The sequence below is a fragment of the Nannospalax galili genome, unplaced genomic scaffold, assembly GCF_000622305.1.
Source record: "Nannospalax galili isolate Female #2095 unplaced genomic scaffold, S.galili_v1.0 scaffold213, whole genome shotgun sequence".
Classification (NCBI taxonomy): domain Eukaryota; kingdom Metazoa; phylum Chordata; class Mammalia; order Rodentia; family Spalacidae; genus Nannospalax; species Nannospalax galili.
In genome coordinates this window covers 3,064,077-3,077,420 of record NW_008335195.1, presented here as the reverse complement: position 1 = coordinate 3,077,420, position 13,344 = coordinate 3,064,077, and the positions used below count along the sequence as shown (strand labels likewise).

Here is a 13,344-nt window from a genome sequence, read left to right as displayed (position 1 = left end):
CATGTATGTGTGTTCACAGGTGCATGTGCATGCACATATATGTGATCATGGGTGTATTGCGTTCATGGGTGCATTATGTCCCGTGTGTTCATGGGTACATGCATGCATGTTTACGGGGGTGTTCACAGGTACATGTATGTGAGTTCATGAGTGCATGTATGTTCATGGGTGCGTGTGTATGCACATGTATGTGATCAGGGGTGCATTGTGTATTTTGGGGTGTATGCTCACATGTGTATATGCCTGGGTGAATGTATATGTTCATGAGTGCATGTGTGTGTGTGTGTGTGTGTGTGTGTGTGTGTGTGCTTGTGGAGTCCAGAGGACAACCTTAGGTATCATTCCTCAGGTACAATCCATCTGTTTTTGAAACAGGGTCTCTCACTGGCCTGTAGCACACTGAATAGACTAGGCTCTCTGGCCAGTGTACCCCAGGGACCTGCCTGTCTCTGCCTCCCCAGAGGTGGTGTGACAATGTACACCTCACCCAGCTTTTTTTTTTTTTTTTTTTTTGGTCTTTTTTGAGACAGGGTCTCCTTGTAGCCTCAGCTGTCCTGGAACTCACTATGTAGACCAGGCTGACCTTGAACTCACAGAGATCCACCTGCCTCTGCCTCCCAAATTCTGGAATTAAAGGTGTGCACCACCATGCCCGGTATCACCCAGCTTTTTGTGTGGGTTCTAGGGAGTGAATGAGGTCCTCATGCTTGCCTGGGAAGCACCTGACCGACAGAGACATCATCCCAGCCCCCTTTCGTGATCTTTAACTCACCTTTTGTGATGAAGCCTATGGTTTGACAGTGGTGGTTCTGCAGGCATAGGCTCGCTCTGACCTTGAGCCCATTGCTCAGCCCTGCTGTTTCCTCAGCTGTGACACAGATGTCCACCTCCCTGCAAAGAGGTTGTGAAAGGCCTGAGTCAAGCCCTCCGTGGCAGTCCGTGGTCTCTTCTCTAAGGGACTCCGTTGTCACTTCATCCTCAGGTATTGTTCCAACTGCCCCTTTGCTATAGTTCTGCCCAACTCCACAGCTCTCTGTCCTCCTCCAGTGAATACTCTCCCTCAGAGCTTTCCCTAGTGTCACCTCCACCCAAATATACTGCTTTCAAATTCAGCTGTGATGAAATATTCAGTTCAGTGTCCCCAAAATGTGCTCAGGGGTCACTTCTGTGAATCTTAGGTGGGTCTGTCCTTAGAAAACCTAAGTCAGCAAGACTGAGATGTCTGCTCTGACCTGTCTCCTCCATCTCCAGCAACACACCACAGCCCCTCCATCTCCCAAGAGAAACCTGTGCCATATCTTAGTCCTCTCCTCTCCAAGCCCCAGCTCCTCTTCCTCCCTAAGCTACAATGTAGACCATCCCATGACAGTGTCTTAGCAACCTTCATCATGTCTTGTCCTAGGTCCCTCTAACTCTTTCCTCCTCTTTATTTCCCAAGGCATCTCCTGCCATTGCTGCCACGCACAGCGCAGCATGACTTTGAACGGCTGGCTGTATTTCCAACCTGGAGCTAAGCGGCCTTCGTGCACTATTGCTTATAATTCCCCTGACAACCCTGTGAGGGTTGATTTTAAGATCAGCAAACAAGGCTTTAGGGGGTCAAATAACTGGCTTCAGTAGGGGGCCAGGTCCTGGGAGCCTATAGCTGTCAGATGGTGCTGCTTCCCAAGGCTCTCTGGTGGCCCAGTGCCAATGTGCTCGGAGCCCTAGAAGTCTGGCTGTCAAATGTTTAACAGGTATGATGCCCACTTTGTAGGGACCAAACACCACACTAATGATCTTATATTGGACTTGGGCTTTTTTAACTTCAGAAGTTCATCCCAAGGGGAGGAACGTTTCTGAGTGTTAAAATGTGGTATCTATGATGGGGCTGGGGCTCTTGGTGGAGCACTTGCCTAGCATGCATGAAACCCTGGCTTCAGTCCATAGTGCAGCATAAACCAGGTGTGGTGGTACATGTCTGTAATCCCGGCACTGGAGAGGTGGAGGCAGGTGGATCAGGAAGTTCAAGGTCATCCTCTGATACATAGCAAATTGAAACGAAGCCTGGACTGCATAAAACCCTGCCTCAAAAATAAGAAGGGGCCAGCAAGATGACTTAGTGGGTAAAGGCACCTGCTATCAGTCCTGGGGACCTGAGTTCCATTCCAAGGATCCACATGATGTAAAGAAAGAACAAATCTTCAAGTTGTCCTCTGACCTCTACATGTGTGCTATGGCACATGCATGCCCCACCCCTCAATTAAAAAATAAACATATAAAAATGAAAAATAAATCATATAGATACATTTTAAGAAATGAATTGCATTATGCATGACAACAATGTTTTCCCTGTGAGGCAAAGATTGTAAGGGTGTCTGCAAGCTCCCCAGACAACCAGTGAATCATATTTAGTTCAGAAAACTGATTGCCTGACACTTCTTGCTGATTAAATGAGTTGTGCTGCCTGGTGTTCTGATTGTACAGGTGAGCGCTTAGCTGTGTGCTGTGTGGACATGCAGAGGTACAGACCACTGTGGCCAGCAGCATCCCTGGCTTTTTTCACACTCTGCTCCTTTTACTGTCCTTCAGCCTCATCCAGGGCAAGATGGATCAGACCTTCCTGGTTAATGTGTTTGGCTCCTGTGATAAATGCTTCAAAAAAAGGGCCCTGAGGCCAGTTTTCAAGAAATCTCAGCAGCTCAGCTACTGCTCCACATGTGCAGAGATTGTAAGTGCTGTTTAACTTTCCTGCCTTCAAACAATACCTAAGGAAAGTCCTGTGACAGATGAGCTGCCATAGAGTAGGTTTATAGGATGTGTTCCCAGGCTGTGGATCTGGTGTCTGCCTGGGTCCTAGGCTACTTGCTATTGTAGACAGCGGGGTGCCACAGGCTGTCACTCCTTCCTGACTCCGCTTTCCACCTGTGAGATGGGAATTCTCACAGCACTGTACCTCGGGCTGGGAGGGTCAAGTTAGTTCATGGGACAAGGTATCTTTAGGTTCAGGTCAGGAAAGCTCCTTGCTCAAGCCATTATTTCCAGGGGGGGCATGCTTTTTGCTTCCATCTTCTCCAGATCTGCCATCACATCAAGCCACCAAGCTAAACAGATAAACAGTTGGGGGGGGTCTTAAACAGAGAGCAAACTAAATTCCAATGCTCCTTAGTCTGAGCCTTCAGGGTGGGGTAGGAATTGAACAGAAAGCCTGGCTTTGTTTTTTTCTGGTTAAAGTAACATCAAATCATGTCCTCACCAAAGGTGGCTATATCTAGGTTGTAAATTGCCTCCAAAAATGAGTCCCCTAGCTCAGAGAATCCCTTAGATGCGTTCAACGCTGCGGCTTGCTAGAGCCCCCATCTGGTGACAAGTGGCAATGCATCCTTACCGGGTATGCCAATATTTAAGCATTTTTTATTGTTTTTTTAAAATATTTTTTTTATTTTATGTGTATGCGTGTATTGCCTGCATGTAGGTAAGTGCACCTGTGTCGTGCAATCTCCACGGAGGTCAGAAGAGGCTGTCGGATCCCCTGGGACTGGAGTTACGGACATTGGGTGCTGGGATTCCAACCAGGGTCTTCTGCAAGAACAGCCAGTGTTCAACAGCCAGTGTTCTTAACCTCTGAGTCATCTCTCCAGCCCCTTATTGTTTTTATTTTTTATGTGTATGAGTGTATTGCCTGCATATAGGTAGGTGCACCCATGTTGTGCAGTCCCCACGGAGGCCAGAAGAGGGTGTCGGATCTCCTTGAATTGGAGTTACCAAAGGTTGTTAGCTGCTATATGGGTACTGGAAATTGAACCTGGATCCTCTGCAAGGGTAGCCAGTGCTTTTAACCACTGAGCCACCTCTCCAGGCCCATACTTAAGCATCTTTAAAAGTGTGGGAGGGGGCGCTTGGTAGATGCCTGTGAGACAGGAGGATCACTGCAAGTTCCAGACCAGCCAGGCCCTTTCAATTCTGTTGTAACCCCTCAAGGTGATTATATTTTTTTCATTACATTAAAACAGTGATTCCCAGTAGGATGTGCTAGCCCAAGCCTGAGGAAAAAGCTGAGTTCCAGGGGAGTCTGGGCTACATGGTGAGACTCTGCCTTGAAAAAATTTTCATAAAGTACCCAGCATAGTTCAGCCTGGTAATTCTGAGGTCTCCTTCTGTGAGTTGCTCAGGTGTCAGGTAGCCTCACTAACCCAGTGAGCAGATTCCTGGCCCCACAGCACTCTGAATTAGCCCATGGTGTGAAGAAGGCACTACTTTACTTCAGAGGAGGAGCAGAGGAACAGAGGGATGGCCCAAGACACCTGAAGTCTAGATAGGCTTAAGCCCTGAGTTCAGCTCAGCTCTCTGAATTGAAACATGTAATATTTTTGCTGATTTATTAGATTTATAATTTTAAAGTTGATGTTTAAAACCATTTTATGTGTATTTATTTTGTATTTGTTGTCAGGGTTTTCCACATTTTTTAAAGATTTATTTTTATGTGTATGAATGTCTTTTCTGAATGTAAATGCACCACTTAGATGCAGTGACCAGAAGAGGGCATCAGTTTCCCTGGAACTGGGGTTACAGGTGGTTGTGAACTGCCATGTGGGTGCTGGGAACTTATGGGGCGTGCAGGGATCTCGGGGCACCAGTTACTAGCATGGCACCGGTCCCCTTCGCGCACCCTCGAGTGACGGGTCTGGTCGCGCACTGCGTCGCTGTCCGCCGCTGGGGTGCTGAGGCGGCGGCGGGTCCCGCAGCGTGTCTGCGTTGCTGGCTCTCTGGCGGGTCCCTGCTTCTCTGCCACTTCTCTGTGGGTCTCTGCTGCCGGGGCTTGCCCGGCCGGGTTCCACCCTAATTTCACCCGTGCACTTCCTCAAGATGCAAAATCCACCGGCCACTGGATCACGCAGGAAGGAGCGGGGCGCTAAAGCTAGGTGTCTGTGAGTCGGCTTACGAAGAGACAGCTCTCTCCGGGAAGGCTGGATCGTAGGTAGTAAGACACAGGACTCAGCTCAGTCTCAGTGGTACAGCCTTTATTCAGTGACTCTGCTCGGCTCCAAGTCTTGGTGATCAGCTTCAATTATTGAGGGGAAACCAGGAAACTTATACTGTGGGGGCAGTGGTAAAAGCCTTAGCTGATAAGTACTTTGTGGGATGCCCTTATTTACATATGGAAGTGGGCTCCTGCCATGCTGCCAATCTCCCTGAAAATCACACAGGAAAGGCTGGTAGTAACAAAGCCAGAGGCTATGTTTATGGTAGGGCATCTGTGGTGGGCACTTCAAAAGATGAGTCAGGAAGATGCCAGAAAAGCACTCTGTTGAAAAAGGAGTCCCTGCATTTGAAGCCAAGCCCATGGGCTATCCGGACATGAAGGGACTTCTACTTTACACAACAGGAGTCCCCAACAGGAACTGAACCCAGGTCTTTTCCAAGAGCAACAAGTGCTCTTAACTATTGAACTATCTCTCCAGTCCTGTTTTGTGGTTGGTGTGTGTGTGTGTGTGTGTGTGTGTGTGTGTGTGTGTGTTAGAGTCTCCTGTAACCCAGGCTGGCCTGGAACTCATTATGTAGCCAAGGATGACCTTGAATTTATCCTGCCTTCACCTCTCAAGTGCTAGGATTACAGATTCATGACACCTCACCCCATCTTACTCGTTCTATTATTTTGTTTGAAGGTTTGGGTTTTTTGGTTTGTTTTGTGTTTGTGGACTTGGGTGTTGTTTTTGTTTTGTTTTGAGACAGCATTTCCCTGTAGCCCCAACTGACCTGGAACTCACTATGTAGACCAGGCTGGCCTCCATCTGCTTGCCTCTACCTCCTGAGTGCTAGAATTAAAGGCATGCACCACCACACCGGCTTGTTTTATTTTTAAATACATATGTTATATAGCCTGTTTTATGCATCCGTTTAATAGCTAGTATTGCCTGAGCATCCTCCACATGCTAGCCAGACCTGAACCAAAGGGAAAAGGGAAAGGAGTTGGCTCCAGAGTCAGCTGCTACCCCCACACTAATTCTCATCACAGTCCCAGGAAAGAGACACTAGGAAATGTGTTTTCCAGATAAGGAAACAGGCTCTGGGAATCTTAACCTAAAAGACAGCTGTGTGTACAGTAATATAAATTCCTTGTCTCCTCAGGTTGTGAGAGTCTAGGACCAGTGCAGCTGGGGGGTGGGGGTGGGGCTGTCAGGGGAGGGTGGATCAGCACCCGAGAGAGAATTTGCAACCCTGATCTGCCTTTCTATCCTAGGAAACGTCACCGAGGCATGGGAGACTTGGGAGGGGTCTTCTGCCTGAGTCCTGAGAGCGCTGGTGGAGCCAGACTGCCTGGCTCCAAATCCTGTCTTTCTGTTTCTAGAAGTGTGAGGCCCAGCTTTCCCAGACGTGTTTCGCTTGTGGGGTCGGGGGCAGCTCCTATTCAGAGCGACTCCTATGGGCATCAAGTGAGTTACTAAGATGCCTTGTCCAGCCACGGAGTCAGAGCTCAGTCTCCACGTTTGCGACCTTAAGAAAACGGTAGCAAGGCTTCATCCCACAGGGGAGGACACCCCGGGGCCCAGCCAGGTGTGTCACAGACCCCAGCTTTTGCTGCCCCACCCCAGGACCCTGGCGAAGGACCTGATTCCCAAGTGAAAAAAGAAAAGCAAGGCCAAAGTGGGTCTCCAAATGCCTTGGGGACCCCAGAGCTTCCAGGCAGCCAGAACTTTTTATTACTGTTTTGTTTTTTTGAAACAGGGTTTCCCGGTAGCCCCACCTGGCCTGGAACTTGCTATGTAGACCAGGCTGGACTTGATCTCACAGAGATCCACCTGCCTCTGCCTCCCTGGTGCTGGGATTAAAGACGTGCGCTACCACACCCTCGTTTTTATATATTTTTAATATTTAATTTTTAAATTTATTATTTGTGTGTGTGTGCATTGCCTGTATGAACCTGTGTCGTGCAATGCTCATGGAGGTCAAAGGTGGGTGTCAGATCCCCTGGATTTGGAATTATGGATGATTGTTAGCCGCCATGTGGGTGCTGGGAACTCGAACCCGGGTCCTCTGCAAGAGCAGCCAGTGCTCTTAACCGCTGAGCCATCTCTCCAACCCCATCGTTTTTATATATTTAAAGGAAACTTTGTGGCTGGTCGTGAGGCGACTCCCTGCCTCCTGCCCTACCACGTCCCCGGGGATGGAGAGGGCAGGGCTGTGTCGCTCTGGCTTCTTTCGGCTGTCCAGGAGTGAGAAATGCAGTTAGGTCCACGGTCAGGGTCCCAGCTTGGACTCCGAGCTTCAGTTTCCCCAGATGATGGGGGCACGGCCCCGCCGGGTTCTCAGGGTGCAGGGCGCAGTAGCGCCGGCGCGGCGGGCGGAGCCAGTGCTGCCTGTCACCGCAGCGCGTCGGCGCCGAGGGGGCGGGCCCGGCGCGGCGCTGGGGTCACCCGGGCTGCCTGCGCTGCCCTCCCCTTCGCCCCGCGCCCGCTCACCGCCTCCCTCTTTACGCTTCCCTTCCATCCCCGCGAAGATGGCCACCGACGGGTTGCACGAGAACGAGACGCTGGCGTCCCTGAAGAGTGAGGCCGAGACTCTCAAGGGCAAGCTAGAGGAGGAGCGGGCCAAGCTGCACGACGTGGAGCGTGAGTGTGGGCAGCTGGTGGAAGGGACGCGGGGCGCAGCACAACGGGCCCAGGGGCTGTCGGGGACGGTTCCGGCCGCGCCGCGTGGGAGGATGCCAAGCTCCTCCCAGGGGCTGGGGAGAGGAGCCGCGAGCAGGTGTGGGCGCCGCGGGGCTCCAGTGTTCGGCTTCCCGAGCACCCGGGGCGCGTTCTCCGTGTTGCTGGGAAGGACGGGGACGGACTTCAACGCTCCCTACTCTGCCCTCCTGGGGAGGTGGGGAGGAAGTGGAGGAGCTGACCGCATCCACCCTTTAGTTTGTTTCAGGCTCTTTAACAAGCGTTTGGAGAGATGCTAGTTGACATAGGAGGGCCTAGAGATGTGAATAAACTTGCCTAAGTGCCTCCCATCCCCCCTCGGGTTCAGAATGGGCCATAGCCAGGTTCAGTGACTTTGGGCCACGTGAGTTTTCGCCCTTATCAGTGAGATGGTTGGTCCTCAGCAGAGCTTGGACGCTTCGCTTAGCCACACCTGCCAGAGTGCCATGTGGTACACAGGAATGCTCTGTGGCTCCTCCCCCCCCCCTCCTAGTGGGGCCCAGCTCCACTTGAAGGAGGGAACTGGGGTTCACTGTGGGGGCCTTTCGCATTTAAATTCCTTGAAAATCATTTGCTGAAGTGCAGAGGCCTGGCCGTGCCTTCCCAGACGCCCTCTGTAAGTTATGAAGGACCATCAGTTCCCATGTGGTTTAGAAATGTGTCTGGCTGTAATTAAAGTAATTAAAACAAATCGGGTGTTATTTTTCTGACATGTTCAGCATAGTGCTGTGAGGGACCCAGGCCCATTTGCCTTTCCACTTTAGCACACTGGCATCTCCCATGATTGCTACAGCTCCAAACATCGCTTCTGTATAGAAGGTGGGGAAAGGGGAGAATGTGACCTCCAGGCTCTTTTGATAAAGCAAACATTTCCCACAACACCTCTACCCTCAAGATTTCTGCTTGTCCTTCATTGGCCAGAACTGGCCCATGTGACTTCTGCAAGGGAAACTGGGAAAGGGGAGAGCCAGACTACACGCAGTGCTACACCCAAAGCCGGGTTTGTGTCAGCTGCCAAGAAATAAGTGGGAATTGGGTATCGGGAGGCAGGACACCGGGCCTCCCTTTCCCCTTTTCAGTGCATATGCTGCTGATAGTGCCAGCTTGGTGTCCGTGCCTCTGACTTCACCACTTGACAGCTGACCGCTGAGGAATCAGCCAAGGCATAAGGCCTTGCTGGAGGACCCCTGAAATGCAGGCCCAGCATGGCAGCTCATGCCTGTAATCCCAGTACTAGGTAGACTGAGGCAGGAAGATTGCTGTGTGTTCCAGGCCAACTTGAACTACAAAATGAGACCCTATCTCAAAACAAACAAGAAAAATCTCACTGATGCTAAACGTCCTCAGGGCCCCATAGCGGTTTTTGCCAAGGCCCATGGAACTTTACTCAGCAGGGCAGTCTGCACACAAGGTATTTCAACCATTTGCCTTACAGCAGAAAGAGGCTGAAGATGCCACCAAGGAACCCCAGGGGGAAGGTGGTGTCACCTCAGAAGAGGACACATACCCTCCAGAGTCAGGGACAGATTGGTTTCTTAAATTCATTTTTATTTTATGTGTTTTGCCTATATGTATGTAAGTGCACTGTGTGCGTTCAGTGCCTGCAGAGGCCAAAATAGGGCATTGGATTCCCTGAAACGAGTTACAGTTGTTAGCAACAATGTGGGCACTGGGAATTGAGCCCCAGTCCTCCACAAGAGCAGCCAGTGCTCTTAACCCCTGAGCCATCTCTCCAGCCCTCCAGATCTTTTTTTAATTTTAAAATTTATTACTTTGGGGGGGGTGTGCCACAGCATACATGTGGTGGTCAGAGAACAACTTTATGGAGTTGGTTCTCTCCTGCCACCTTTATGTGGGATCCAGGGATCAATCGCGGGTCATCAGGCTTGCACTATAAGCATTTTCTACCTGCTGAGCCATCTTGCTGGCCCCAGGGCCAGGAATTTGGCTCTGCCACCCTTAGCAGAAGGCTCTGTCCCCTCCTGTGCACATGAGAGTCTTGAGATGGAAAGGTCGGCTGTTGCGGGTGTTTTTCCTCCATTCCCTTACAAGCTGCTGTCTGCTTCTCCAATGTGCCATCTCCTGACCTCATTTCTTAAGGACCTGGGATTTCTTAGCCCTGTGGCTTGAGTCTTCTTGAAGCCCTATACAGGTGGTCCTGAAACATGAGCCCCTCACTGTGGCACAGCCTGTTCCCCTCATGGTGGGGTTCTTGTGTCCACTCCTCCTGGTCTCTAGTTGTCGACTCCTCTAGAACCCCTGCACTTCTCCATCTCTCAGCTCTGCCCTGTCTTTCACCTCTTCCCTAGCATCAGTATCCAACAATCTTGCCTGGTGATGCTAATTCAGACTCTCCTGTCTCCCAGTCAGCACTACCTGACTGCACATCAGCTCAGGATGGCTCACCATCCTCCCTGTCCCCTACTCCTCAGCCCAGGATGACTCACCATCCTCCCTGTCCCCGGCTCCTCAGTCCTGGATGGCCCACCAGCCTCCCTCCTGCTCCTTAGCCCTGTATGCTCACCATCCTCCCCCACTGCTCCTCAGCCCTGGATGACTTACCAGCCTCCTTCCTGCTCCTCAACTCCAGAGGCTGCTGGAGATAGGGCATCAGAAGATCTCCAGGGTCACTAAGTCACTCCTGCGGTTTCTTTGGTCAGCTCTCACAGTGGCAGTGTCCACTCTGCACAGGTATCTGTTCTTGCCCACCACTTGGTTCCTCCACAGAAAATGGAAACTAGAAAGCTGACCCCTTCCTGCACACCTGACCCCTCCTGGCCAGGGTCTGCTCCCTCACACCTCCAGGCCTAATGATGCCTTCAGTGATACCAATGTTTTCCTCCATTTCCCTTTGTCTTTCTGTGGCAAGTTATACACATCTTTCTTTTGCTCAATAGTTTCCTAGCCCCTGTTGTGTCAGATTCTGCTCATCCCTTAAGGATGCTACAGTGAACAAATCAAGCATCCCTCCCTCATGGAGCTTTGGTCCAAAGGGAGTCAGGTGTTCATAGGCGAAGCAAGTGGCAGGCTAGGTAAGAGGGGAGTAGGGAAGTGGGAAGTGAACTATGGGGGAGAGAAGGAATTTCAGGGAGGCCTCAAAAAAGGGGCCTTTGAAGGAAAACTCCTTACCTGAATAAAAGAGGACCAGACCACCAGGGAGAAGAGAATTTCAAGCAAAAGGAACAGCAATGCAAAGCTGAAGCCAGCTAGGGTCGGGGGTTCTACTGAGGGACAGCTAGGGCCATGTGTCTCCAGAGGCCAGGCGTGCACAAAGGCAGGGTAGAAGGAGGTGGTGTTATGGTGGGGAGGGCCAGTGGAGGACTTGAGCTCTGTGTGTATGTACCAGAAGTCACCCTCTGGTGCCTTTCCTCAGGGGTTGTCCATCTTGTTCTTTGAGATGGCATCTCTCACTGGCCTGAAATACACTGATTAGCCTAGGGTTCCACCTGTCTCTGTCTCCCCAGCTCTGGAATTACAAGCATGTGCCTCCTCATCTGGCAGAGGTCAGACTCAGGTGCCTGGGCTATCCCCAACACCAGAACTTGGGCTTTTTAAAAGTCTGAGTCCATTGAGCCATTGGAAGGTTTGTTTTTCAAATCACTTTGATTGAGTGAGTAGTTGTTTGATATTTGTGTGTGTGTGTGTGTGTGTGTGTGTATGTGTGTGTGTGTGTATGTGTATGTGTATGTGTATGCCTGCATGCTACAACACACATGTGGAGGTCAGAGACAACGTGTGGGAGTTGGTCCTCTCCTTCTACCATGTGACCCTGAGGATAAAACTCAAGTTGTTAGGCTTGGTGATAAGTATCTTTACCCACTGAGCAGTCTGTGGGCTGCACTGGAGGGTTTTGAAAGAAACCTGATCTAATTTAACAGGACCACTTCATCTGCTCTTCTGTGAGCAAGCAAGATAGTTCAAGGAAAGGCAGTAAAGTGTAAGGTGTAGTGGATCCAGGATATGGGATTCTCCATGGTTGTCTGTCAGAGAGCTCAAAGCCAGCTCTGGACACTGCTTGACAGCTCCTACCAGAAGCTGAAGCTGTGGGGCTGGGGGCTGAGTGCAGTGCTTGCCTGGTTCTGGTTCACCCTTTGGCCATTCTCAACATGCCCCAGCACAGCTCCCCTACCACCTCCTTCCTGCAGTAACATGTTCAGCCTTCAGCACCTGGGAGTTTGGCAGGGATGTTCTGAAGACTCAGGTGGGAAAGCAGCTAGCTGATGCTCCCTCTAGGCATCAGACAACTGTGATGGGTTTTCCCTGTACCAAGGAAAAGTGACTGAATCCCCATCCCAGGATGCACAGACATTTGGGCACTGGTTTAAAGGATAGGCCAGGACACTGGGGATCGGCTGCCTCTGTTCAGTTAAGCAGATGGCCAAGAACTAGAGTGGGAGGGAAGGGCCTGTCAGGCTGAGCTGGGTACTTTTTTGGGTCTCCCATAGCAACTGGTATAAGGCAGAGGCCTCATTTCTTGCCCTAGTGAGATGGCCAGCCCCTACTTGTTTCCAGGTGATCAGATGGACATTTCCCATTGTGGATTCCGAGGACATGAATTCAGAATTCAAGGCCAGTCCAAACTGAGATTTAGGAGATAAAATCTTAACTCTCCCAGGGCAGTGTGTATTGACCACCTGCACATTTTCGCATTTAGGATTTATGGATGGCCCTGTAACTCCTGCCCTGCTCAGTGGTTCACTTTTAGCCGTAGGCCAGGTGACCAACTCATCCAGTTTGCCCTGTAGTCTTGAGCAAACAAAGATGGTTGGCCAGCCTGCTTATTGGCTCATACTTGCCCAAATTCTTGCTGTTAAAATCAGTAGCACTGGGTATGGTGACCAATACCAATAATCTCAACACTTGGGAAGCAGAGGCAGGAGGATCACCACAAGTTTTAAGACCAGGAAGGGCTACATAGCAAGATCCGGTCTTGAGAAAAGTAAAATAAAAAAGGAACACTTAGGAGATGGAAGCAGAAAGAGAAGTTTAAGGTCATCTTTGGCAGTGTAAGTGAATTCAAGGCAAGATCAGGGCTACATGAAGCTGTCTAAAAAAATAGGAGAGCCCTCAAGATGGCCCAGCATGTAAAGGCCATCTGACACCAAGCCTGAGGACCTGAGTTCCATCTCCAGGATCCACATGGTGGAAAAAGAGAACTAACTCAAGATGTCCTCTGACCTCCACATGCATATGTACGTGCGCGCGCACACACACACACATACACACACACAAATAAATAAATAAATAAGTAAATAAAATATATAAATAAATAAATGTAAGCTGGGCATGGTGCACAAGCTTTTAATTCCAGCACTTGGGAGACAGAGGCAGGTGAAATCTCTGTGAATCTCAGTGAGATCAAAGTCAGCCTGGTCTATATAGTGAGTTCCAGGCCATCTGTGGCTACCAGGAGACCCTGTCTCAAAACACAAAACAAAACAAAAAATAAAAATAAATGTAATAAAAAATTTTAAATAGAGCCAGGTGTGGTAGTGCATGCCTTTAATTCCAGCACTCAGGAGTCAGTGGCAGGCAAATCTCTTGAGTTCGAGGTCAGTGACTTCCAGGCCAGCTGGGGCTACAGGGAGATACTGTCTCAAAAAGACCAAAAAAAAAAAAAAAAAAAAAAAATTAAACTGGGAAAGCAGCCCCCTTGGTAGACTGTCTTCCTCACAGACCA

At 50.2% G+C, this 13,344-nt stretch overlaps 1 protein-coding gene across 1 annotated transcript in view; it reads left to right on the top strand.

Moving 5' to 3' along the window:
- Positions 1-7,282: 7,282 nt before the first annotated feature.
- Gnb5 (G protein subunit beta 5) overlaps positions 7,283-13,344 on the top strand; it is a 40,783-nt gene continuing 34,721 nt past the window's right edge. Inside the window, exon 1 of the mRNA XM_008829771.3 lies at positions 7,283-7,589. Coding sequence (XP_008827993.1) covers positions 7,478-7,589 — 112 coding nt within the window. The 5' untranslated portion in view covers positions 7,283-7,477. The remainder of the gene's footprint in view (positions 7,590-13,344) is intronic.